The sequence below is a fragment of the Accipiter gentilis genome, chromosome 19, assembly GCF_929443795.1.
Source record: "Accipiter gentilis chromosome 19, bAccGen1.1, whole genome shotgun sequence".
NCBI lineage: Eukaryota > Metazoa > Chordata > Aves > Accipitriformes > Accipitridae > Astur > Astur gentilis.
In genome coordinates this window covers 24,706,766-24,732,269 of record NC_064898.1, presented here as the reverse complement: position 1 = coordinate 24,732,269, position 25,504 = coordinate 24,706,766, and the positions used below count along the sequence as shown (strand labels likewise).

The window sequence follows — 25,504 nt, the reverse complement described above, 5'->3', positions numbered from 1 at the left end:
AATCACACTTGCTGCAGCAACTTTTAGCATAGTCACTTTGCTCAATCAAGTAAGATCTGATTGATCTAAAAAAGATCAGAGAAACACAACCCCTCCTTTAAGCACCCCCACTCAGTTCTACTGTCACTGCAAGGGTCTTTGAAATAGCAAGTGAAGGAGAACCAAGTAATTCATTCACGTTTTATTTAAGGTTTCAGTTTTATTTTTAAAATGGCTGAGCTGACCTTGCAAATTAAACAAACCCGGCAGTACAGGACAGTTACGCCATGGCAATATGAAGAGAAGCACATTATCTAGCTGATATTAAAATGCCAACAGCCCCTGTATTTCCAGGTGAGACATGACACAAAGACATCTGCCAACAGATGAAAGCTGCAGTCAGAAATCAGTAGGTGCAGAGCAAAAAGTCTTCTTTACAAACACGAGACCAAAGCCCAGCGGCTGCTGACATGATCCCAAAGCAGTGCTGATCGCAAAAAGACACTGTACTGATGCTGCAAGGTAACAGGGAACAAGCTGCTTGTCATCCACAGAAGCCTGCATTAAATTTGCTTTTGCCTTTTCACATACCCATGAAATCTGGCCTCTCTCTTCAGTTCCTTGGCACATAAAGGCCATCTCCTCCATTCTAGCTCCCACTTTCCCTTTTCAGCTGAATTTTGTCATTTTTGCAAACCTCCTGGATTAGCTCCAGCTCTCTTAGCATGGGCTGTGACTCAAAGCCATATTGCTGCTCCCATCTCCACTTCCAGCACCTCTCCCTTTCCCAGGCTCCTTTCTGCTCTTCTCCTTCAGAGACATTGCTACCTTGAGATACAGCAGGCTGCTGTGGCACTCCCTGAATTTCCTCAGCAATTGCGTAATTTAAGTTTTAACCTTTGCTTCATCCTACCCCAGCACCCCTTGGACCAACTCCATTCTTTTTCTGTAGCTCTTCCCAGTGCTTCTCTGCAGGCATCCATTTTGGCAGTGAGTTTCTGTCCTGCTCCCATCTGTATTTCAGTTTCGTTACTGTCGGCTATTCCCTGTCAAATTTGGCAGCTGCTTCTCTAAGATCCCATCTTTGACATTGTGAGCTGTCATTAATGCTCTAGGATCTCATCGTTTGTCACTAATTATCCATACGCTTAACCCAGTTGGGCTCACGACCCCAAAATACACCTACAGGCTCACCATTACTTTGAAATAAGAAACCGTTAGAAAGTCTCGTTATTTTATGGTGGCAAGATGGAGAATCAGACTTTACCTTTAACAATTTTAACATTGAAGATGTTGTCATCCACTGTACAGATGGATTATACAAGCGCTTAATTAGGAATGAGGTTCAAACAAATATTATTCTTGGACTCTGGTGTGGACCAATTTTACTGTCAGCCAAGGACGGTAGGTTTTAAGGAAGCAAGTACCTACTTACAGGCCATTGCAATCCATTCTTGCACAGTACTTTGCTGCAAATGTGCCCTACTTATACCAACCTGCGGCATTTTGAGAGACAGATGGATTAGGATACTAACAGAGATCTCGGCTAAGAAGCGAATGCCTTTTACACACTTCACATTTCTGACCAGGCAACATTTTTGGCACTTTTTCAAAACCAGGCCCCTGAAAAGGGGTATCAAGTTGGAAACAAAACACTGCAGCAACCCCAGTTGCTTTGCAAAATAGTGGCTTTTCTGTCAATGGGGTTTTTACCGCCCAAGCCTCTTCTCATGCCCTAACCAGATCGTTTAAGTCAAGTAAGTGTCTCCATGGAAACCTCCTTTCTCAAGGAGCCTCCTTGCTGGAGAAAACCGTGCACCCCTTTTGTTTAAAAGGGGAACGCAGTTTGGTAGGAGCATAATGTCGGTCTAGAGAAGAGCCTGTAATGACTCATCAGCCAGATTTATGTCCTTTAAAAACATGTCCATTCAATTAAGACATTTTAGGGATGGTGAAAGGTGTGCTATTGCTGCTGCCACTAAACTAGCAAGTTTTGCTGTCCCTTCCATCCCTGTCCTGGATCTTCACTCTCAGCATCACAAACTTGCTTTCTTCAAGGCACATGGGGTCTGTGTACCCCTCTCACATACAAACTCCAAATCAATCATTTGTTTAAAGAAAACCTAAAGTAATACAAATCAATGCCCAGTCTTGAAATATAGGAAGCATCTTGTCAAAGCTACTAGTTGCTTCTTAAATAAGACAATCTTCTGGTTTGGAAAAGAAGAGGAATTTTAGCCTCTCTCTCCACCAGCCCTTTGTAAGCTGTATATCGTATATTATATTAATATATGGTATCATTTCTGGTATAGGACTGCTTGAGATCCCTCAAAAAGGAAGCCAATTTTCTGAAAGGATACTCAAACAATTGAATATTTTATGTTCTGATATAGAAGAGAGACTTTAATATTAATAGGCAAATAAATAATTAAGGGCTGTGATTAAAAATGGTTTCAACTCAGGCACATCAGTTCATCATCAGAGTATGTTCAAAAAAAAAAGCAAAGCCAACAAAGAAGTTCTCTAATTGGAGTTGCTTTCAAATCACAGCAGAGTCAAGATATTCTCAGAAAAATAAGCCCCAGAGGTTAATTTTTAAGTCAGAGAGTCGCTATTTAAGAGCTCTCTTTAAACAGGTAGGTGCCGTAAATGGCTACACAAAAGCTACCACAGGTGCTAACGCCAAGCGATGCACAGATGAAGAGAGTGGAGAAAAGGATGTATCTCAGAACAACAACAACAAAAATCCCATTCTCCTAAGCTTAAGGTAGTTACAAAATTTTTTAAGATTTTCTGAGAACATAAAACCATGATGTGCCTGGTAACTTGAAACTAGGTCCAGGCACACTATAGCAGTCGCCTCCTTTTCCCACCCATCACAGGTGGGGAAAAAAAAAAAGCCTGGGACAAGATGACACACATCTACAGTCACAGTCTTGCAGCTTCCCAGCAGAGAACAAAAGGCTTTTGGCAAACCCCCTCTCAAGCAGGTAACGGAAAACATGCAGGACCGATTCAAAGTGGAAGTCAAGGAGACAGAAGCACATCACCAGTGTAAGACAAGGGATAAACAGTCATTTGTGTCGATTCCTTTCCATTATGTAATAGAGAATCTAGAAGAGTGACTTAAACACATACAAATAACCTTTTCTACCTTCTTCGGGGAATTTTAGTAGAAATCCTGCTGCAGAAAGATAAGCTCACATGCATGCTTGCAGATAGGGCATATCTGCATTAAGGTTCTCATCTCAATGGGATGCAGAGGATGGAGAAGGGAGTTAAAGAGAAGTCAGAGAAACATTTGTGGAACAGATTTAATCCTGTACTGTCAAAAAGTCAATTGCCAAACCTGTAAGACCAGAGCCATATGAGATTTTAGATCAAGTGAGATCTAGGCCCTAATTCCTTTCTTCCCATATATGCCATCTTGAGTATTCCAGAGGAAATATAAACAAAGTCCTTATTGAAGGGAATTATTCAAGTGTAGTGGCCTTCCATTTTGCAATCTCCACCTAAGCCCAAGCAGAGGACCTCAATCCATAGATCATATCCCTCTCCAGGCTGGCAGCTTTACTGTTTTGCCCAAGGAATTTATCCTTCGATACAAGCTTTGCAAAAGAAAACGTAATATTACAGGGAGATGAATTGTATATACACAAAGGGAGAGAGGCTGCAGACTTTGGCAATGGACTTCAGACTTCAGCTTTGTGTCAGTGACCACCCCAGAGCACAAAGGATGTGAGAAGGCACCACAGAAGCAAAAGACCTCACAAACTCTATCAACACCTGGTAACACTACTCTAAGAGCTGTCATGTATTGTGGAGCAAATAGGAAAAATGTATTTGAATTAAAACCCAGGTGCGGGGAAGAAAAGGCTGAGCCAGCAGCAGGTCTCAGCAAGAAGAAGGAATGAGTTTCTATGCAACACAAGTGCTTTGGAGAGAGATGAGAGGTTACTCCAGAATGGTTTTAAACTCATCCCATAAATGACCAAAGCAGTACAGAGAAAGCAGCTCCCCCAGTCATAATACAGACCTTTTATGGATCTTCTCTACGTGCAAAGTTATTCCCTTAAGAACCACTTGCTATCCCAAAGGGCTACAGAAGAAGGGGTAAGAGACAAGGTTATATCACTTTATCCAACACATTCAAGCACCTGGTGACAATATGAACAACAATCCCATCCAACAGACTTGTCTGGTGACGGTGAATTCTCCAATCCTCCCTCAGCCCCAAGTTAAGAAATGCAGCAGTCATTTTATTAAAAATCAGTATACAGTTGAACATAAGCCCAGTGTTTAAAACCAATCCTTCTAGCTGTTCCAGGTTTCGTGTTGTTTTACAGACTATTAGTAACCAAAGGAATCAGTAGCATAACAAAACCACTATCATTTCAAAAAATTAACGTCCCCATGTCTCCAAGAAAGCAGCATCCACGATCAGTTTGTTTTCCATTGGACTTGCTCTAAGAAACAAGAGTTTTCAACATCATTTTGCAGGCACATCTTATCTTTATAACAGTAATTGCTCTGTTTGCTTTATCATACAGGGCAAGGGTCTCCAAGAAGTTTCACAGCGCTGACAAAATAACCCTAAAAGAGCTCTCTGTCAATTTTTCCTGTGATTTACCTTCTAGACATCAGAAATGTTTGAGATTTGTTTAACTAGTTGAGTTGAAACTAAAGGAGGACAGGGGCTCCCAATTCACAGAATTTGGCAAAAAGATCATCCATTAATTAAGTCCTCCAACGGCTGCAGGAAGCACACAGAGGCCTCCTCCATGCTCCCTCGAAGCATCCAACAGTGCTGTAGGAGGGGTGTGTATTCATGCCCTTGTTCCCCTTTCAGTTGTTACAGCTGTTCACATTTCTGCTGCCTGCTTCCTTCCCTCCTCAAGTCATCCAAAGCACAGAGCAGCCTCAGTGGTGTAATAGCAGCTTGCCAAAAGCAGGAAAAGTCCAGCCAGCAAAAAAATTAATTTATTAAGATAAACATGGTCTAAGGCTCCACATTATTTTAAAAAACACAGTTAAGAAATATGAAAACAAACTGGCTTTGCTACGTGTAGGTCAGGTTCAGACGTTCTCAGAAAGATCTTCTCAACCATACAAAATACTCTTCCCCTCTCACCCCCATCAAGAGGATGGAAAGACAGTTCGCTATGTAAGATCAGCAATGTCCCTGTTGCATGCCCTTCCACATTCAGTGAACAATACCTCTGCCACCCTTCAGGGCAGATCAAAGTTTTAAGAACACCCTGTGAGGAAGGAGCAGAAGGGGAGAGGGACAAGTAATTCAGTCTGTGAAATGAAAATCTAAAGGTCTTGGCATGATGACTGTGTTGACTCCTCCATTTTAATGGTTGTTCTTGGCTGCCTCTTTAGCTGCAATAATCAGAGGAGTGAGACTAGATAGAGGCTTTGCAATTTTCAGGAACTGGTGCTAGGAAGAAGAAAAAAGAAAAAGGGTTAAATTTTTCAGAACATGCCACAGAAGTCTGGTGACTACTCAAAATATTGGCACCTAGACCCATATGAAGTCTAACAACCTACCTGAATCTCTGAACAGGTGAAACCAAAAGGTCTGTTACCACAACAAACTTTTGGGGCTTGCCTGAAGTGAACGGAGTTGCACCCAACACATGCTAAGTTCCCCAACGTTTGTACATGTTCAAGACTAAGCAAAACTCAGCACATTGCCCTGGGGAATTATAAAGTCTTGCAAAATCTATAGTGAAATTCTGTGTGGAAGAAAAGTCTACTAAAAACAACCTGTGTGGTTCAAACACAAGGCACAGGGCTTCCTGAAGGAATCACCGCTCATTTCTCTCTTCCCTGTTATCACAGGTCTGGTGAAAGCATCGCCTTGGCCTTCTACAGATATTAGAGATCTGCAAAGCAGCTGGAATTTGGAAGAGCAGCACAGAGCTTGCAACATAGACACATTCAGTCTCCTATACAAGGTGCTCTGTTAAGTAAAGCAATATTGATTATCAAAACAACACTCAGGTGAGAGTGAAGGCATGTAGGGCAAGTCCACAAGCTGTTCTGAAAACAAAAAGCAACTGTATCCCACAGAACTTCTGAGAATCAGAACAGATCAATCACCCACGGCAACATGCTTCAGAGATGGAAAAAAAAAATAAAAAACAAAATCAGAGGCTAAAAGGTAGTTAAAACCAGGCAGATATTACAGTCAAAATGTTTTCCTGCTCCAAGGAACAGAACATTACTGGTCTCTGATATTTTGGGTCTGGAAAGTCCAGGAGAAGAAGTGATCTTTCAACTACTGCCATTCTGCTAGTGATTAATGCTTCACTACAGTCTCAGAAGGCAGCAACACATCCAAAACTGAATCCAATAGACAAACTAGCAGAAAGAAAGGAAAACATAAAAGGGAACTGTCTCGCAGTTGAGGTCTGAGTGCCTCTGATCACAGATTTATTTTACAAAGAGCTACATTTTCCACCCCCATGGCAAATTTGACAGAAAGAACACACAAACCACTCCTTTCACCCATGTTCATAAAAAGCCTGGCAGCTTGGCCCTCCCCTTTCACCAGGAGTTTAGACTAAGACACCAGGTTTTCAGTGAAATAACTAATGATAGGATGCTGAGACACTGGAACAGGTTGCCCAGGAAGGTTGTGGATGCCCCATTCCTGGAAGTGTTCAAGGCCAGGCTGGATGGGGCTTTGAGCAACCTGGTCTGGTGTAAGGTGCCCATGGCAGGGGGGTTGGAACTAGATGATCTTTAAGGTCCCCTCCAGCCCAAACCATTCTATGATTAAGATATCTCACAAGTTTTGTTCCAACACCTCTGTAAGGAGTAGTATCTGGCAAAATGTGGTAATGCCAAACTGCTCCAGTTAATGCAAGCCATGCATATTCCAAAGAGCTTTGTGATCCTTCCACCAGAAGGGAGACAGCCAGAACATCCGATGGCTTGAAGCCCTCCTGCTGTCCAAATCGGAACAAGCACGGCAAGACCATAACAACACATACAGATGTCACAGCCAGCTGTGTGAAGAAAGCAGAGGAATTAAGGAGATCAGCATTTGGCAGGCCTGGGGAACAGCTATTATTTGAGGTTGGTTACAGAACTTGCTGCACAGCTGCTGCTAGTAGCAAGTACAGCATAGAAAAGGAGCAGACTGTTAACACTTTATTATAGATTTAGGTTTTGGGATTGGTTGGTTTGTGTTTTTTCTGGCAGGTTACCTTAGCTGTGCTTGTGCCTTCAGCTAATGCAGTATTTAACACCCGAAACAAGATCTTGCCATAAGCCTGGCCTCACTCAGGATTGCATGACTACACTGATTCAGCCCTGTTCCCCATCACCGACCTGTAGCAGCTCTTTCGCAGAACCTCTCTTTTCCACGTCCATTTCAAGACAGCGATTTAAGAAGTCTCGGAATATGGGTGAAAGCTTTTCTGGATTTTGCAGTTCTGGAGTCCCGTTAGTAGCAATGAGATACAGTGCCTAAAGTAAAAACAAGCACCAAAAAGCAGGATGTTATGAAGGTTAGATTCCATCTCTGGATTACAGAGACACCCATTTCTCCTCTCCCTCCCCTCAGTTCAATGGGGAGAAAAAACCCCCACACTTTATCAGGGTGACCAATCAATGCTTGAGTTTCAGCAAACAGAATAGCCGCCAGCCCTATTTTTATATGGATGGGATCCAATCCTTTATTGTTTTACCCTCGTAATCTGGGTTTGGATCCTGCAGCCCTCTCAAGGGATTAGGAGGACAAAAACAACATTCCAGACTGTGTTTACATAGGGAAGTTAACTGGCATGACTCTACCAGTGCTAAACTCCTGCAATAACTATATACTTATGGGAAGGTACCCCTGAATAAATAGGAGATTTTGTTCTGTCGGTACTTTGCCCGAGTGCACAAGGCCTAAAAAGTCAATACTATAAAGGTACAGTTGGCTCCTTACAAAAGATGTCCAGCAGACCCTCAAGCAGTTTTTAACATCCTGTAGAAAGAAGCAGTTTTGCTACTGCTTGGGGAGGAAGCATTCACATGCACCACCCCCACCCCCCCACGCCTCCCCTGAGAATCAAGGGACTCAGAATTCATCCATTTCAGGATTTCATGCAAGAAACTTCCTGGGTGGATTTTCAAAGGAAACGGAAATCTGTCAGAGACTTGTTAACATGCAGGCCCTTTGAGCACATCACTCAGCACATCCCTTGGGAGCCGTCTGATAGCCTGGGAATTGGCACAAGTTGAGTTAAATGAGGCCAAAGTATCGTCGCTTAGCCACCCTTGTTTAACTCAAACACCCGGTTTCTTTTCCTTTCACTCTTTTTTGCTGCTGGTCTTCTCTCCCAAAAATCACTTCCCGTGCAAGAGATGGAGAAAAAAAAGTTAAACCAAGTTTTTCTAGATCACCTTATCCTGTGCAGCTGAGGGAGAAGCCATAAACCTGGCTTATATCAAGAGCAGTTATGTCCCTACAAACTGACAGCATCTCTTCTTTCATTAAAAACTAAACAAGGGAAAGACATCTGGAGGCTTAAGCCCTGTCTAAAGGCTTATTAAGCTTGTAGCTTTATTTGGAGCATGTAAGGAGGAACAATCTGCCAGTAGCACAAAGCTCTGTTCATAGAATGGTAACATGACATATTTTTGAACTCAAGGAGAACTCTTCCCCACCCACAGGGCACAAGGATTCAAGAAGTCAGCCGCTTTGGTACCATCAGGTACTCTTTCTGCCTCTATTGGCATCTCCAGAGAGTGGGAAATTATGAGTGTGCATGATCTAACTCATCAGAGCTGACCAGAGGGTCTGAACAGGAAGAACCCCCACCTCTCCTACCCAGAGCAAACTGTGGCTTTTAACTAAAGCTAGCTCAATTTTCTCACTACGACATCTAAGGAGATAGGGGCTGCAGGTGGTGAAACCACACTGGGGGATTCACCTGCCTCCTTTAGAGCCTACTTTCACCAGCAGGCTTAGTGAAGACCTGAGGGCACAAGGTCCTTGCTTACTCTCAAGGGGTTCTCATTGAGGTAGGGGGGCTCTCCTTCAATCATCTCGATGGCCATTATCCCCAGCGACCAGATATCCACTTTGGGCCCATATGCTTTCCGTGTCACCACTTCAGGTGCCATCCAGTACGGGGTCCCCACCATGGTGCTGCGTTTGCTCTGCTCAGGAGTGATCTGGGCACAGAAGCCGAAGTCAGCTGGGAAATTAAAGAGCGGGGGGGGGGGAGAAACAAACATAGAAATCAGCAAGTTTCTTCAAAAACAACGCTTACTGATGCCAGAACTGTAGTACACGTTACGTTACTCTGCTGCAGTGTCTAGTGTATTGCTGCTGCAACTGTGAAAGGAGGGGTGGTTTTGTGACTAGTACAGAAGACGGTGTTGAGAGGTAAGTTTCTAAACCTGACTCACTGAGGCCACAAGGATTACAGAGCTGCTGACTTGTCTATGTGAACGATGGGGATTAGTAAATAACCATATATGGAAGTTGATACACTTCACTGTATTTGCAGCATTATGCGGCTGTAATACACTATGTAATATATGGTCTAAAGACTGTTCCTGGGTACGTGAAAATAGAAATTAATGCACAGTCTGATCTAGATACATCCCCCAGACCACATACTGTATTGTCTGGTGGTATTTTCAGTCCCAGAAGTATTACTTCCCCAGTAGATATACCATCGCTCAAACAGGATTTGCTTTACAGAGCAAACAGTATTCAGAATAAAGTTTAAAGTACCTAAATTTATACTGATTATTTTCTTCAAATAGGCAGAAAGATGGAAAGCCTTCACACAAAGATTGCTGGGCCCTGTGTCTTATTTGTATTTGACTTATCAAAAGAAAACTAATTCTGTTCTTGCGAGCCCAGCAGAATCAACACAGCGAGACGCACTGCCCATCCTGACCCCCTATGGCACCACAGGTCTAATTTTAGGCAGAATGATGAAAATTAAACTGATCCCTAGCTGAGTTTTCATCAAGGGTAACAACCAGGAAAGGTACATATGGTTCATAAACAGAGCAAATTTCCAGTAGAGCCAATAAGCACCTCAGGTCCAGAAGGTTACTGCATCATATCCACAGGGACTTTTCTAACTTTAAACTACAGTCCAGTACCTACATACTGTGCTCAAAGAAGCTATTCCATAAGAACAGAGCACTTTGGCCCTGATCAGCTATTCATCGCTAGCACTGTACCATCTGATTGTACCGAAGTACAGCTTTAGTCTAAAAAGCAATTATGTGCACAAAACCCCCACCTTCTTACTCAGCATATCTGCACTGTGTGAATTTTGAGTCATATCTGCTGTCACTGCAGACAAAAATAGATTTATTTATGCCTGTTGGGTGCTAGCCAACAGAATGGTGAGGGAGAGAAAGGAAGCACAATTCTGTTAAAGCTATAGGTGGAAGATAATCATGCACTGGTTCCCAGACTTATCTCTGCATGGACAATGACAAGCACAACAGCTACCTTGGCACCCAAGGGGGAGAACAGCCTCAAGGTCTTCATTACTAGTGATAACACAAGAAGCAAACAACATTTAGAGTCCAGTCTGGGTTGGTGTTGTAAGATTAAATGTTTTCTAGTTACACAGTTTTCAATTCTCCCTCCACTCCCCCTGCGCCCCAAGTACCTGCAGTACTTTCCAGACTGAAGAGATCACTCACAAATAAAGACTTCTGGCCTTACACTTTCAAACCCCACTTTCTGGACTAGAGTAGTGTTAAAATACTGTTATTTTAGTCCACAAAAACAGATGGCTCAAAGCTAAACAAACCCCAAACCTCACTTTGAGTCTCGTATCAGTTCACAAGGATTCATGCTTGCCCATCTCATTACAACCAACGCCACAAAAACACCTATAGGAGCATTTCTACAGCCTCTTCATTGCCACAGCATCAAGCTTCTCAAACACCCATCTCCCTAATAGGCCTGGCCCAGAGCAGATAACAGGCCTGCGTTGATAACTCAAGTCATCACTAGCAATGTTCCCCGCATACTTAGTTTGACAGAGCCATCCATTCCCAGCAGGATGTTGTCACTCTTGATGTCTCTGTGAATAACTTGGTTTGAATGGAGAAATTCCAGAGCTTGGAGACACTGGGGGAAAAAAAAAATAATAATTGAGATATTCTTACTGTGCATGAAATTATTCACCAGTCACAATTAGCCAACTAATGGACTCTAACAACATGCATTTTGAGTAGCAAAGGCTTAATGTCTTAGAGTCTTTCATATATTCAGTATGTACAGGGCTACAGAGAGATATCCCACTGGGATCAGCAGGTCCTAAGAGGACAAGTTAGTCCCAAAAGACCTGGAGAACAGGCATAACCAAGGGGATTCTAACCCCATTTTGCACTCCAGTCCTCCCTCCAGGGTGAAACATATTAGCCTTGCATTAGGATTGCATGCTGCAACCTCCCAGATGAAAACCATCCTCTGAAAGAATGACTGTTGCATTACAGAAGCTGGAGACATCTATTCCTCTGGAGCCAGTGACAGATCATGGAAAGCCCGTGCCCCCTTCCCAATCACAGCTCCCTCTGAGCACAAGTGCCACTTTACCTCTCGGCACACAGCTGCGATTTGTCCTTCGTCCATGCAGGTCTCTGTCACAACATCTGTTAGGGAGCCTCCTGCCAAGTACTCCATGACCACCCAGAGCTCTTCTCCTACAAGGTAACTGAGGAGCCAAAACCAGATTTTAAAATCAGCAGGTATGAGCACACCTAGCCAGAAGGCACCGGGTTTTAAGGCTGTCTTAGAAGTACAGAGAAACCATGAGGCTTGAGCAGTGCATTTAACAGTACTGGGGCACCAGGTACTCGTGGTACTGTGTGTACATGGGAGGATCTGATCACAACCTGAGTGAGCAGAGAGAAGGGTGAGCACAGAAAGTCAAAGAGAGGTAATGGGAGAGCAGGCTACAAGTTTCCTGGCCATAAAAGCAAGGCTGAAATCTTCTGCCGTGGAAAGGGCCCAGACTAAGATGGACACCCAACCTTACAACTCCTGCTGCTGCTGGGAGAGAAGGCGAAGAGCTACTAGTTAAGGACGGGGTCCAAGCGTGCAGTCCAGACATTTGGCGCACAGCATGGCTTTTGAGGGCTCCCGCATCAGAAGTAGCTGGGGGCTGCTTTGTTACTGCTGGCATCCTGCTGTCCTAAGCAACTTCCTACTTTGCCTAGGCCCAGGGACAATCCTGAGTGACACAATGGATGGTTGCCCATGAACAACAAAGAAAGAAGACTTTTGTTTTTTAAGCAGCATGCATTTGAAAAGCACCTCAATCTTTTTTTATGCTGCCAAACTAGTTTGGGGTTTTGTCTGAAAAATTCAGAACCATTCATAAGGGCAAATGAGAACATCTTGCTGGTTGCAATAGCAATTCTAAAGACTTAAAAAATGAAAGCCCAAAATGGCAAGTCTTGTCCAAAAAGGCCTGTAGGAAGATGGGGAGGAGACAGCTGAGGTGAGGGTGAGTTTTCTCAGCCATTTGGGATATAATTCTCTGCTGGGAGTGTGTGTGCTCATGTCTAAAAGTAGAAGACCTGGTATGAAGACTTCAGCATTAACTCATTTAAAAAAAAACCAACCCAACCCAAACGACCAACCACTTCTGACTTTTTGGGCCCACCTACAAAAACATCAACACAATCTTCCATGACAGATACATCAGGATGACATATTCCTGAAGGAAGGAATCATCAGCTTGAAAACTTGAAAACCCACCTTCTCAGGCTATCCTCCCATTTGTGAAGTGAGGGGACAGATGAGTCAAGAGAAAGGGCAGAGAGTCTAGTTAAAAGCTTCTGCTGGCATTAGAGTACATCAAGCAGACATTTGCTTTGCTCTGAAACACTGACCCTACTGAAGAGTGAATTTGCTAGGGGCCAAAGGCAAAAAGCAGGTCAGGTTCTAGGGAACAATTAACTAGAAAGCAACAGTGAAGGAGAAAGAAGTTATTAAGCCCAACTTGGCATGAAAAGTAGACAGAGGTGAGTAAGACATCACAGGAGTGGGCAGCAGGTGCGCTTTGACCCCAAAAGGACACACTGCCAACACCTGACCTGATGAAAAAACTCCCCCAAAATAAGAACTGTAGCCTGAGCTGTGTGACAGAAGTGTTACAGTTATGGAGAACTTTTAATATTGGAGACAAAGATGATATCTTGGTTTGGTGATGCTGAAGACTATGCAGGGAGGCAGAGTCTGGAGTTTCTTTCAGGATACAGAGCCCAAGGACACAGGGCTATGCTCCTGGAGGAGACAGGTCTCCAACTTCACTATGGAACAGAAGCTGATGCACTGGCAGTTTTTCCCCCACAGCACAGACTCCATCAAAAGCAGTATCACCTGCACAGCAGCCCCCCAAAGTGAGAGAGGAGCAGCAGAATTGCTTTCAGAAGCACTCTTGCCAACACTGTGGGTCAGCTACCTTCTAATAAGCTCTGAAAGTCACTCCATCCACACACTTCCTTCCTCCCCCTATGCTGTTGCTACTTCTTCATCACTTCTGCCAAGCCAGGCTCTCTCCAGATTTTATCAGCACCCTCTCAACAAATCCGTGTCACCCTGGACATCATAGTGCTTCCCTTCATTGCCACTAGCACTATCTGCAGCCCCAATCCACTTGACTGTAAGGATGGGGACAGAATGAGCTCCACTGCTCCTGGGTGACAATCTCAGGTTACACATGCTGGGAGCAAGCTGGTATCTCTCTGCAACCAAAAGGGATGGAGCAAGCCAAGAACCACGCTGTGAACCAAAGGTGTGCCATGAGCAGCCAAAGGCATGTGCCAAGACCCAGGCACCTCAATAACTGATAGATCTGACATAACATGCAGGGAGGTGGAATTAATGGTGGCTGCCCACTAGCTGCTGCCAAGCGAATGTCATTTCACAAGACTGGGTGGTATCATCTTGGGGGTCTTTTCACTTTCTTGCTGCAGCAAAAGCCAGTTTTAGTCACTGAGCTGCCTTCTGTAGGCTTGACTCAAAACCACTCTCAGCAGTTCTGGAGACACCACCAGGAAGTCCATACACCTACGTGCTGCTCTCCATGTGATGTCAGGCATAGCATGGTGTCACACCTTGTCACCCACGATCACCTTCCAAAACAAGGCTGGTGGTAAAAACAAGCTGATGAAAGTCTTTGAGGAAGTAAGAGGTGGTCTACAGCCTTCTCTTCATCCATTGGGGCAAGAGCAGGTAATGCCTGTGCCTGTAATGTGTTCCTCAGCTTCCACTTAGATACCTTTAGGAAGCTGTCCACCAAGCCCTTCCTATCACAAACACACACCAGTCAGTCATAGTCCTTTTTTATTGATAAACTTCATGAAATTTCATTTTGCCCAGAAAAGCAAGATCATTCCTTACAGATTTCTGCACCAGTAACGTGCCTCCAACATGCAAACATGAAGTTAGCCTGGAAAGAAATCAGTCTTTTCTTGGACCATGACTGTTGTACATCTTCAGCTTTATTTATTGACTTCCCAGCCATAGCTGAGTTTGGGGTTGGGGTGAAGGTTAACAGTGGTTACCACTTAAAGTGAGGATTTGTGGAGTTTATTAGGATACGGAGAGTTCTTCAGAAAGAAAAGAAACCAAAGGGCGGGAGTTTACTTTGCCTAACACTGGGCATCTGATGCCTGTGTTTAGATGCCTGAGGTTAGAAGCAGGGCAGCGAGGTCCTCTTTCAAACAGTAGAAAGAAACTGGCACCTCCAGAAGGTAACTCATCACAAGTGGCTGCTTGTCCGCACAGGAAAACTAGGGTCACTGTCTTCAGAGCCAGATGCTTCTAAATTCAGCTCTTAAACACAGCTGAATTAGGCCGTGTCATTATCTTCAATGTCACAGCACACCTTCGTGCAACACTGGTCACTTATACTACAGCAGCAAAGCTGTCTGAAGCATAAATGCACTATTTGCACAGTCATGTTTAGGGGGGACAGTAAACCAGCCAGACCTCTTAACCACAAGCAAGCAGGCCATGCAGGTTAAGAGAGGATAAAGCACAGGAAACCCTTGCATAAGGGCAGGAGCTGAGGCAAAGAGAAGCGAGAGAGCTGCTTTATACTGATAATTATCTTGCAGCTCCCATTAGGGACCCAGAAGGGGAGATGCTGTCAAACACAGAACCGCAAAAAAGAAACCAGGTCCCACAGTAGCAAGCACATCCTTCTTCATATTTCCTTCTGCAACAGCAGTAGGTAGAAGCCAGCATGCAGCGTTCAAACATCAGCTTAATTCAGCACTCAGGAAGCAAACAGGCACATTAGGCCAGGCAGGAGGGATGCAGCTCCTCAGCAACAGGATTCTGCAGTTGCAAAGCTGAAGTGGCATAATAGCCACAAGAAGCACCATGTTCATCCTAGTTGCAGCTCTGTCCATTTGCAGCACTCAAACAAAAGCTAATCCCTCTGAAAAAGATTAGTGAGAGAAAGTGGAAGACAAAAGCAGCAGCTTTTGTTGCTGGAAGTTTGAAGAAGAGGGCAAGACGTGCAGCTACCCTACAGCTAGGACGTACTGACTAGACAAGGCAAATGCATGTACTCAGCGATGCTCTCTCTAATGGGAAGAACGTGGGTCTCAAACAGTTTTGCCAAAACAAAGCCTCTAATCAGCCAGGAGAAAGAAAGAGTTTCAGCCCAGTTTCAATTCTTAAGTCTTCTTTACCACTTGTTTCATTTTACACAGGTGATAACCTTCTGCTCTTTCTAAGAAGAGAGCACCCGCCCAGCATCACTTCCCTGGGTCCACACCCCTTCCACAAAATTCCAGGAGCAGACTTTCTTCAACAAAGCAGACTTCAACAAAGTAGCTCTTTACAGCCATGCATAGGACACAGCACCATATAAATTCAGCATCACAAATGATGTTGCAGTATACAAGTACTTTGTTTGGCTAAGACATTAAAGCCTGTTAAAGAAACCTGATAAAGAAACAGCTGATAAGATTTTTATATACATGCAGAGCAAACAAGTGTGCAAATACTCTCTCAAATTTCCAAAAGACATTCTAGGTCACATCCCTCCATTGCACCTTCAAAAAAAAAAAAAAAAAAAAAGCTGCCAGGATTAAAGCCTGCAGCTCACCCTATCCTGGCACTCTTTACAATAAGCCAAACCCATTGTTCATCAGGACCACTAGATTCTGATGTTGAGTGCAGCAGACTGAAAATCCTTCTGCAGCTCGACTGGAACTAGCTATATCTTTAACATAAGGTCAATGATGCGGGCTTGACACAATGCACCAATGTTACGTTGATGGTGAATTCAAGCCACCATGCAACGCTTTTGCCTGTTGGGCTTTCAGTACACCCCAGATTTCAATGCTGACAGATTGTGACCGTTTCCCGGAATTCAGAGGAGATGCAAGAATTTCTTACACATTCAAAGGTAGCTCCCTACCCCCAAAGAAGCACATTTACCAGTTGCTCTTTCTAAGGCAGTCAGCCTCCGAAGAGCTGATGACTGCTGCGCTACTACTATAACTCTTACATACAGCATTAACATCCTGTGGGGAAGAGCTCTCACAGCCACGTTTGTTTGCAGACTTGGGCATTTTACTGCCTTGAGCTATAGTGACCAGGATTTTCACAGCTACACATATTTATTTTAAAAACAGTTTACACTCAGCACAGAAACCACTGCGCTGCTCGCTTCTGCTCTATCTGTGGTCCAAGGGACATCAGCTCAAGAACAAGCAGAGCAGGTCTGTACATTGATAAGCTATGAGGTGCAGCTCTTGCAGTAAGGAGAAGCAGGGATTCAAGAAGGAGCTGTCCCCTATGGACATAAAATATCCAAAGCTGAGCAGGAGTGCCACAGCATGCCACAAAAAGCCCAGCTCTGAGCAAGGAATAACTCCGTTCCCTCTGCCTTCCAAAGAGTTCTTATGTCTGTACCAGGTCTCCTTTTCTCTCTTTTTCACACCCACAAGAAAGGAGCCTTGCTTGGTTATACATTGCATGTCATTCACCCCATCACTGTTATGCTACTGTGCAGAAAACCTCAGCAGACAGCCAGAGACAAGATTACCATCTAATCCTGGAAGGAGTTTGCTCCTCCGCAAGCAGAATGCCAGTATTGCTCAGTGGAAGAGGAAAGAAGAGGAAGAGGAAAGCAAATACAAATAATACAGTTCAAACTATTTCTATTTCTTCTCTAGTAGCAGGAAGGAAATGGCTTGTTGTGTCAAATTTGGCAAAGGAGAGAGCTGTAAAACAGAGCCCTGACAGCATACTGCTACTGCCTTTGCTACCAGCATCTCTAAAGAGAGCCTAGATACCCCACTAATACCAACTGAGACACCTGCTTCTCCTAGGATATGGAGAAAGACCACCAAGCCACCCACACCCCAACATTGCCACATGCATTAAACATGTTGTCCTAGGTTGTCCTACACCTGCATTAAGCTGTGCCAGGATCACTTAAGACAGTGACAAGGAAGCGTTTTCCAGAGTCCTTTTGTGAACTCTTCAAATCATGACATACCTGTCCAAGTAGTTGACAATGTTGGGGTTTTTGTTTTCCCTCATCACAAGGATTTCATTAATAATCAGTTCTTTTTTGGGCTGCTGCTGCAAATTCATCTGTTTGATTGCAACCTGCAGTGAGGAAAGACCAAGTAAAGCATTATTACAGGAGTCCCCTAGAAACATGCCAGTACCAGTGTTGATTATTTTAGTCCCACATACACCTGAAGTGGGAAAACACTTTTTCATCACAGGTTGCTCAGCCATTTAGGAACTCTGTGAGTTCCAGCAGCCAGTCCATACAGAAGGAAATTCTTTACAGTGAGGGTGGTGAGGTACAGGAACAGGTTGCCCAGAGAAGTTGTGGATGCCCCTCCTTGGAAGTGTTCAAGGCCAGGTTGGATGGGGCTTTGAGCAACCTGGTCTAGTGGAAGGTGCCGCTGCCCATGGCAGGGCGGTTGGAACTAGATGATCTTTAAGGTCCCTTCCAACACAAGGCATTCCATGATTTTACGATTCAGGAACTGGAAAAGGGGGTGAAGGAGTTTCAGCAAAAAGCACAATTATGAAATTTACTGGTGGATAACCCTGACATTGTATAAATGCAAAGTAGACATGCATTGCTGCAGACTTCCATAAATATATTTGGAATAATGCATCCACTTTCTTCTTTAAAAATTCTCCATCTAGCAATAATCATTTCCACAGACACTGCATATCATTCACTACTAGTTTATTATGCATGCATGCAATACGCAGGGCACTTTTCAATACTCGGGAGGGGAAAAAAAGAGACAGACAGACATTCCTTGTCTCTCAATTCAAGGGCAGAAAGCAAGTGGGCAAAGGGTGAGAGAGGAACTATTTCTGTGCAAGTCAACGAGTGTAAGTGTAGGAAGCAAAGGAGCAGAAGGCATATAGAAGAGAATCACAGAATGGTCTGGGTTGGAAGGGACCTTGAAGATCATCTAGTTCCAACCCCCCTGCCATGGGCAGGGACACCTTCCACTAGACCAGGTTGCTCCAAGCCCCATCCAACCTGGCCTTCAACACTGCAAGGGATGGGGCAGCCACAGTCTCTCTGGGCAACCTGTGCTAGTGCCTCACCACCCTCACAGTAAAGATTTTCTTCCTTAAATCTAAGCTAAACCTGCCCTCTTTCAGTTTAACAACATTACCACTCATCCTATCACTACACTCCCTGTTAAAGAGTCCCTCCCCATCTTTCCTGTAGGCCCCCTTTAGGTATCTGAATGCTGCTATAAGGCCTCCCCGGACCCTTCTCTTCTGCAGGCTGAACAATCCCAACTCTCCCAGCCTGCCTTCATAGGAGAGGTGCTCCAACCCTCTGATCACCTTCATGGCCCTCCTCTGGACTCACTCCAACAGGTCCATGTCCTTCTTAAGTTGGGGGCCCCAGAGCTGAACGCAGTACTCCAGGTAGGGTCTCACGAGAGCAGAGTAGTGGGGGACAATTGCCACCCTCAACCTGCTAGCCACACTTCTTTTGATGCAGGCCAGGACACGGTTGGCTTTCTGGGCTACGAGCACACATTGCTTGTTCATATTCAGTTTTTCGTCCACTAATACCCCCAAGTCCTTCTCTGCAGGGCTGTGCTCAATCGACTCATCACCCAGCCTGTATTTGTGCTTGGAATTGCCCCAAGGCAGGTGCAGGACCTTGCTCTTGGCCTTGTTGAACTACATGAGGTTCGCACAGGCCCACCTCTCAAGCCTTTCAAGGTCCCTCTGGATGGCACTGCTTCCCTCCAGTGTGTCAACCACACCACACAGCTTGGTGTCATCAGCAAACTTGCTGAGGGTGCACTCAATATGGGGCTAAAGAAATAAATTTCTACTGAGAAACTATCTAGTCCAAACATTTGCTTCTAGCCTTTGTGGTCAGAGAAAGAGTCTTTACAAATATGAAATGATTCAGGAATCAAAACTTAAGAAATCACTTTTTCCAGTTCTTTGCTCAGACCACTCATCCATGCCTCATTAGTATGGAAACAAATACCTCATTAAAAATAAGATGTCATGAACCCCTGAAAGACTGTCTTTATTTTGTAGCATCAGCTTGAACTTTTAGGACACAATCCAAAATCCACTGCTGTGGTATTCTGGTAGCACTTACCTCCTGTCCTGTAGCGACATCCATTGCCGTGTAAACTGTACCCGAGGCTCTAAACAAAAGAGAGAAATGAAAAAAGAAAACAAAACCAACACTTATTAGTGCCTCATAGCAAGACTGAGAGCTTAACACATGCCCCTTCCACTTGTCTCCTTGATGCGCTCTCAGTCCCGTTCCTTTTCATGCAATAATCCCAGTGGTAAATTTCATCTGAAATACTTCTGAGCCAAGACTGCTGTTGGAACAGAAGCTAGAGAATTTATGGGGAACAAAGCTCCTAATAAGGGACACTATAGTCATCCAAACCCTTGCTGGTAAACCAGCAACTTAGCACAGCTTGTAGGACCATGAGTTGATCCCATATAAACTGGCATGACTGCACTGCCCTGGCTTGCAGACTGCCCAACATGATTACAAAGCAGATAGGATCAGCTAAAGTAAACAAATGTCGCATTTGTAGTGAGGGAAAATCAAGTTTAAGCCTCAGCACAGGAGCTGACAGGAGATCTCTCAAGTGATTTGCCTCACTACAGCCTCTCCCACAACACCTACTTTCCCCCTACCCTGCTAAGAGGGGAGCAACACCCACGTTGAGGACAGTTAATTCAGAAAGCAAATCTGTAATTTGAAGATTGTCTTGCATGCTGAAAATAAGCAGTTCCTTCCCTGCTTGCAGCTATACTTAGCAACCTGATCATGTAATAACATATTTTCTTATATTAAAACACAATCACATAAAAAACCCGCTCCCTGTGACTCAGGACTTCGCCAGGAAAAGGAGAAGAGCTGGGGGGGGTGGAACCCACCAAAACAATCAGAATTAAAAGAAGAAAATGAAAACAAAAAAAAACCCAACCAAACAAAATAAACTCTCCAAAGCATTACCAACAGCTTTTCCAAGCAAACTAACTTAGCCTGGTTTCAGTGCTTCCCTCTTAGCATAAGGAAAGATATAGGACAGAGAAGGAGCATATACTAACCCTTGTCCAATCTTCTCAAAACACGTGTACTTCTTTTTTGGATCGCCCACACTCACAATACTTCCTACAAAAAAACCCCAAGAGGATTTTGTAAGTACTTTTTTGTATAGCTATAAGAACCAACTGTACTTGAAGAGCAGCCCCACGGCCACAGCAGGCTCTGCCGAGCCTCATGAACCACTTGCCAGAAATCGAGACACACACAAACACCAAGCAAGCCCTCAGGTATTTATCCACATACCAGCTGCAGCATTCCCCTCTCACAGGTATTTTCCCTTCAGAAATGGTGGAACACAGACATTAAGCACATTTAACCTTCACTAGCAGCTGGTGACTGAACACCATGAGGCACAGGATGGGGACACATGGCCCTCACACATATAAGTACAATTATTTGCTGGAAACCTGCAACTTAAAAGTCACTGCCAGCTTCAACACACTGGATGACCTAAGATGCCCCTCCATTGCAACATCCTCTGAATTTGGAGACCAGGGCCTTATTTATCTTAGAGCCAACAGTCTGTTGCAAATCCAGCCAAAGATTTCCCTACACCATGACAATTTCTGGCAGAACAGAAGTATTTATGACACTTCTGAACCAGCACGACCGTAGCCATCACTGACCCAATGACTGGGTTGCAAGACACAGGGGGGAAGCTGGAGAGACCCTTCAGAGTCAACCCCCCCTGGCCTGGGTAATGCTCAACTGCTTTTCTAGGAACCCAACAGTCAGCACAGGTTTTAGCAGCAGTTGCCATGCGACTGCAGCATTGCTCTGGTTTTGGAGAGCAACCCGAGGCAATCTCAACTCATTCCTACCCTAATGTGGCTGTTCAGCCAGAAGAAAGTGTATTACTGGATCCCTCAGAGGGAAAAGCACTTTGCACGGTGTTCTGCAACACAAGGCAGTGAAGGGCCACTCAGGCTCAAGGTGGATTTGGTATTCATGAGGAACACAATGTTTTCTGTATGAGGGGAGGGAGCTCTCAGCCCAAGGACAGGCATTGGGCAGCCTGCATAGAGGTGCTGGACTCCTGCAAATTGTATGGTGGGTTGCCAAAGGGTAAACTGGAGAAACTCACAAAAGGAGCATCACTGAAACTCAATGCTCCCTGCAAACATTTACTGATATTCATAATACCCCTATGGCAAGCAGCAATCGCACCCTCTTTAGGCTAAAGAAATCAGAGCCAACAATTCCTAGAGCTTAGCTGGGAGCAAGTCTCCTCTCTAACAGCACCAGGGTGGCTAATAGGATCAAGGGATGCAGAGTTGCATCTGAGTTGGTGTTTGCAAGTCACTCAAGCTGCCAACATATGGTGCTGCTTTCAGAGGGGTCTAGGGCTGAGCCTAAACAGATGTATATTGGCAAAGAAACTGCTCGTGGTCACTAGGCCAAGAAATCCAGTAGCAAGCAGAGTAAGAGCAGGCTATTTTCAGATGCTGCTGGATAGCAGCCAAACCCACAGGGTTTAGGGCAGACAGAGGCAAAGGCAAGGGAATATGGTCCATGTTTGGAGAGGAGGGCGGGGAGAGAAATCTGACTATATAAACCCCACTGTACAATTGTGGAAGCAGTGCTGTTTGCCCTGAGAGCAAGCATTTCTGAACAAATGTTCATAAACTTTCCCTCAAAGCCTAACACGGGCTACAAGTTCAGACTGAGGCAGATGTTTCCCCATGGCAGTGACAGGACAGTGCTGCAGTGACAAGAGGCAGTTGCCAGTCTTGCCCTGTTTCATCTGTAGATTGGGGTAATGTTTCCTACCTCCCAAAAAGTCAGGTGAGGATTCATTAATGTTTGCACCAATGCTGCATTAATACTAAGAGGTGGAGATTTATCGGCTTCCTTTTAACCTTTGCATATCTTCAGTGTGTGTAAATATATATATATATATATATATATGCTTTAAGATTTTAGTCATTTTATTCACATGTCAAACCAAAACATGAAAGGGTTGCATGTCTTTGCACAAGTACAACTCCACTGCCTTCAGTGGAAAAACATCAGTTTACAACAACAGGATTAAAGTTCATCGCCTACTTCAGACTAGCCCAAATCTAGAAGCTGACACCTAACAGCAGCCACTGAACTTCACACACCCCCACCTATTTATAACAAAATCCCTCAATGCTAAAGAATCAGTTCAGCACAGAACACCACTTGCTTGAGCAAGCAAGGTGTCAGAAGGTGCATCTGCCACCTGACACTGCTAAAGAGTGGCACTTAGATTTCTCTTCATTACAGAAGTGAATGTATTTGTATTAGAATAGCACCTTTTTCCTGCCACAGTCCCTGCTTGCCCTACCTGGTCACAAAAATGGTTGAATCCTTAATATAACAAAGGTCCTGCTAATAAAGTAAGTGAAGTTGCTGTTTTAGAACAATGGCTATAAGTTTTCCAATAGCAAGCATTTCCAGTTAACATGCCATCAATTCAATTTAGGCTTTATTTAAAGGAATGAAGTACACTGGTGCCATTTTAATTTATTTTTTTTAAGTTATACCCTCAGATTAAATTTTCCCCTTGTCTAGCTACTAGTCTTCGCTTCATAAAATACTGACCTTTAAGGGTATACCCTCAACTGAGGAGACCAGCCTGACCATAGGGGAGCTAACACAATTTACATCAACTGACAAGCAAGGCACGTATGTCATTAATACAGGATTAGTAGTTCAAAGACTGAGAAATGCTCTACCCTAATAAAAAATGGCCCAGGCTGGAGGATAGCAATCAATTGCCCAGAAGAGCTGGTTCAGATACTGGATATGCCACAGCATAACCCAAAAATACCAGGCAGCAGAGAAGTGCTTTATCTGAAGGTAGGGACTGTTAAAGACACTAGGACACAACAAAGAGGCATGATGGATTTTTCTTAGAAACCACCACTGATTTGGGTACCCACACAGTGTTAAGGCACTTAAAAATAACCATGTCACTTTACACCATGGTATTGTGGAAGGCAAACTCAGGAATGCACTAATTTTCTCTCCATCTTTTAGACACCCTATGTCTAACATTGCAATATAATCATCCATGCTCCAGAGCTACAGAATATCAAGATGTGGAACAATCTCAGACTTCATAGTTAATTAGATGCTACTTATTCAGGGCTTGTTTTGCAGAGCCTGAGGATCTGTAACTCCCCAGGGACTTCAGTTGGCATCACAGGTGCTCAGCTTACATTTATACTCCCTTCTTACATCTGCCCCTAATTTTGGCACACAGTCACAATGCAATGTCTTCAGTAAGAGATCTCAAAATGGGAATGTCAAAACATTTCAGCTTATTAAGATTTTAAGAAATCAACACAGCAGGACCTGGAATTTAATTATATTTAAAAAAACAAACAAACAAAAAAACCAAACAACAACAACAACAAAAAAGACATACTTAATTTTTCCAAGATCTCTTCATCTGACATTTTTGGCTTTTTCTTCTGTTTCTCCGTGTTCCTGACCAGCATATCAGGCGCCGCTGTGCTGTTTTCCGACGGAGAAGAAATAGGTGAGGTGGCCACATCTCTGGTAGGAGGAGGAAGAGGGTCTATCACAGAGCGGGTGTATATCTAATTTTGTTGAGAAAAATGTAGATATTAATACAAGTCAGATGACTCAAACACTTCTATTCATCTCGTTATTGTTCTTATTGCTGTCAGGGATGCATTTCTGTAGCTACTTTGTTAACAACTAATGTCACTAAGCCAGGACTCTCTTGTCCCCCCCACAGCTGGGCAGGTGATAATATGAAGGTGCTCTGCCAGAAGGAATGGCTCCCACCTCCTCCCTCCTCCTCCCAAGAAGGGCTCAGCACCATGCCATGCAGCATGGATGGGGAGCCACAAGCAAGACCCAACTGTGACTGCAGCTGCAGGGTCTGAAGGAAATATTTCTGCTCACAGATTTTGTGTGTTCAGGTCGTGGAGCTATCACAGGGGGTGGAGCTGCATCATCTTCATCATCTTCATCTTCAGACACTGAGGGCACTGCAGGGGTCTCAGAGACAGCCTTCACATTCTCCATGTGGTTACACAAATAGCAAAAATAAAAACCCAATCGCTTGTTATAAACAAAATCACAAACATTGTATTAAGCTCCTAACAGACTGCATTGAAGCAAGTGCAGAAAAATAATAATCAGAACAGGCTACCAAGTTATAATATCTGAAAAATTCAAACTCCAAAGATCCTGAGGCCTTATGGGAAGTGGAGGGGCAGTCCAGCACTGCCCAACACAACTGTTCAGACAGAGCTGGTCATTTGCCTGCGTGATGGCAATCCTCTTCCCAAGGACTTGAGACCCGCCTGGGTTCTCTCACTGCCCTCCCAACACCCACATGGCAGACCCAGCAGTTCCGGGGACAACATCTGGCTTTGGAAATATCTGTCCCTGTTTACGTCATCTTTTTTGTTTTGCTGGTTGCTTCAAACCCGGACCATGCAGACTGGACGTTTCAGTCTTTAAATGTTTTAATTTGCATCAAAATCTTGATGTTTTCTCTAACAGTTTGGACATCAAGTTAACACCAGCTTTGGTACTGCGACTGAGAGCTAAGTAATGAAAGATTTTTGGAAGCAGAATCTGGTAAAATCTTTTCAAATACCTTTTAAAATTGCTTTCTAAAAGAAAATTTTATGAAAAATAGGAATAACATTTTTTTTAAAAAAAATCAAGTTTTACAAGTGATTAAAAAAATTACCTGGAAATTTTTTGCAATACTGAGATTAGAAACCAAAGTCACTTTGAACCTTTTAAATTTGAAACTGGATTTGAAGTTCATGGCATTCTTTACACTATAAACATTTCAAAATAAACTTGGTGAGATCCTCAGCCCACTAGACCAGTTTTGCTTGTGCATCATCAGTTCCCCAAGAGTAGCAGGGGAAAAAGTATTAATATAAAGTACTCTC

At 43.9% G+C, this 25,504-nt stretch overlaps 1 protein-coding gene across 5 annotated transcripts in view; it reads right to left on the bottom strand.

Moving 5' to 3' along the window:
- Positions 1-4,217: 4,217 nt before the first annotated feature.
- Positions 4,218-25,504, bottom strand: part of PAK1 (p21 (RAC1) activated kinase 1) — a 72,515-nt gene continuing 51,228 nt past the window's right edge. For all 5 annotated transcript variants that reach the window (XM_049823246.1, XM_049823242.1, XM_049823243.1 and 2 more), the window contains 10 exons: positions 24,495-24,611; positions 23,989-24,163; positions 20,594-20,657; positions 19,617-19,665; positions 17,499-17,611; positions 11,564-11,681; positions 10,996-11,095; positions 8,986-9,182; positions 7,324-7,461; positions 4,218-5,422 (listed from right to left, as the gene is read on the bottom strand). In XM_049823246.1, coding sequence (XP_049679203.1) covers positions 5,336-5,422; positions 7,324-7,461; positions 8,986-9,182; positions 10,996-11,095; positions 11,564-11,681; positions 17,499-17,611; positions 19,617-19,665; positions 20,594-20,657; positions 23,989-24,163; positions 24,495-24,611 — 1,158 coding nt within the window. In that variant the 3' untranslated portion in view covers positions 4,218-5,335. The remainder of the gene's footprint in view (positions 5,423-7,323; positions 7,462-8,985; positions 9,183-10,995; positions 11,096-11,563; positions 11,682-17,498; positions 17,612-19,616; positions 19,666-20,593; positions 20,658-23,988; positions 24,164-24,494; positions 24,612-25,504) is intronic.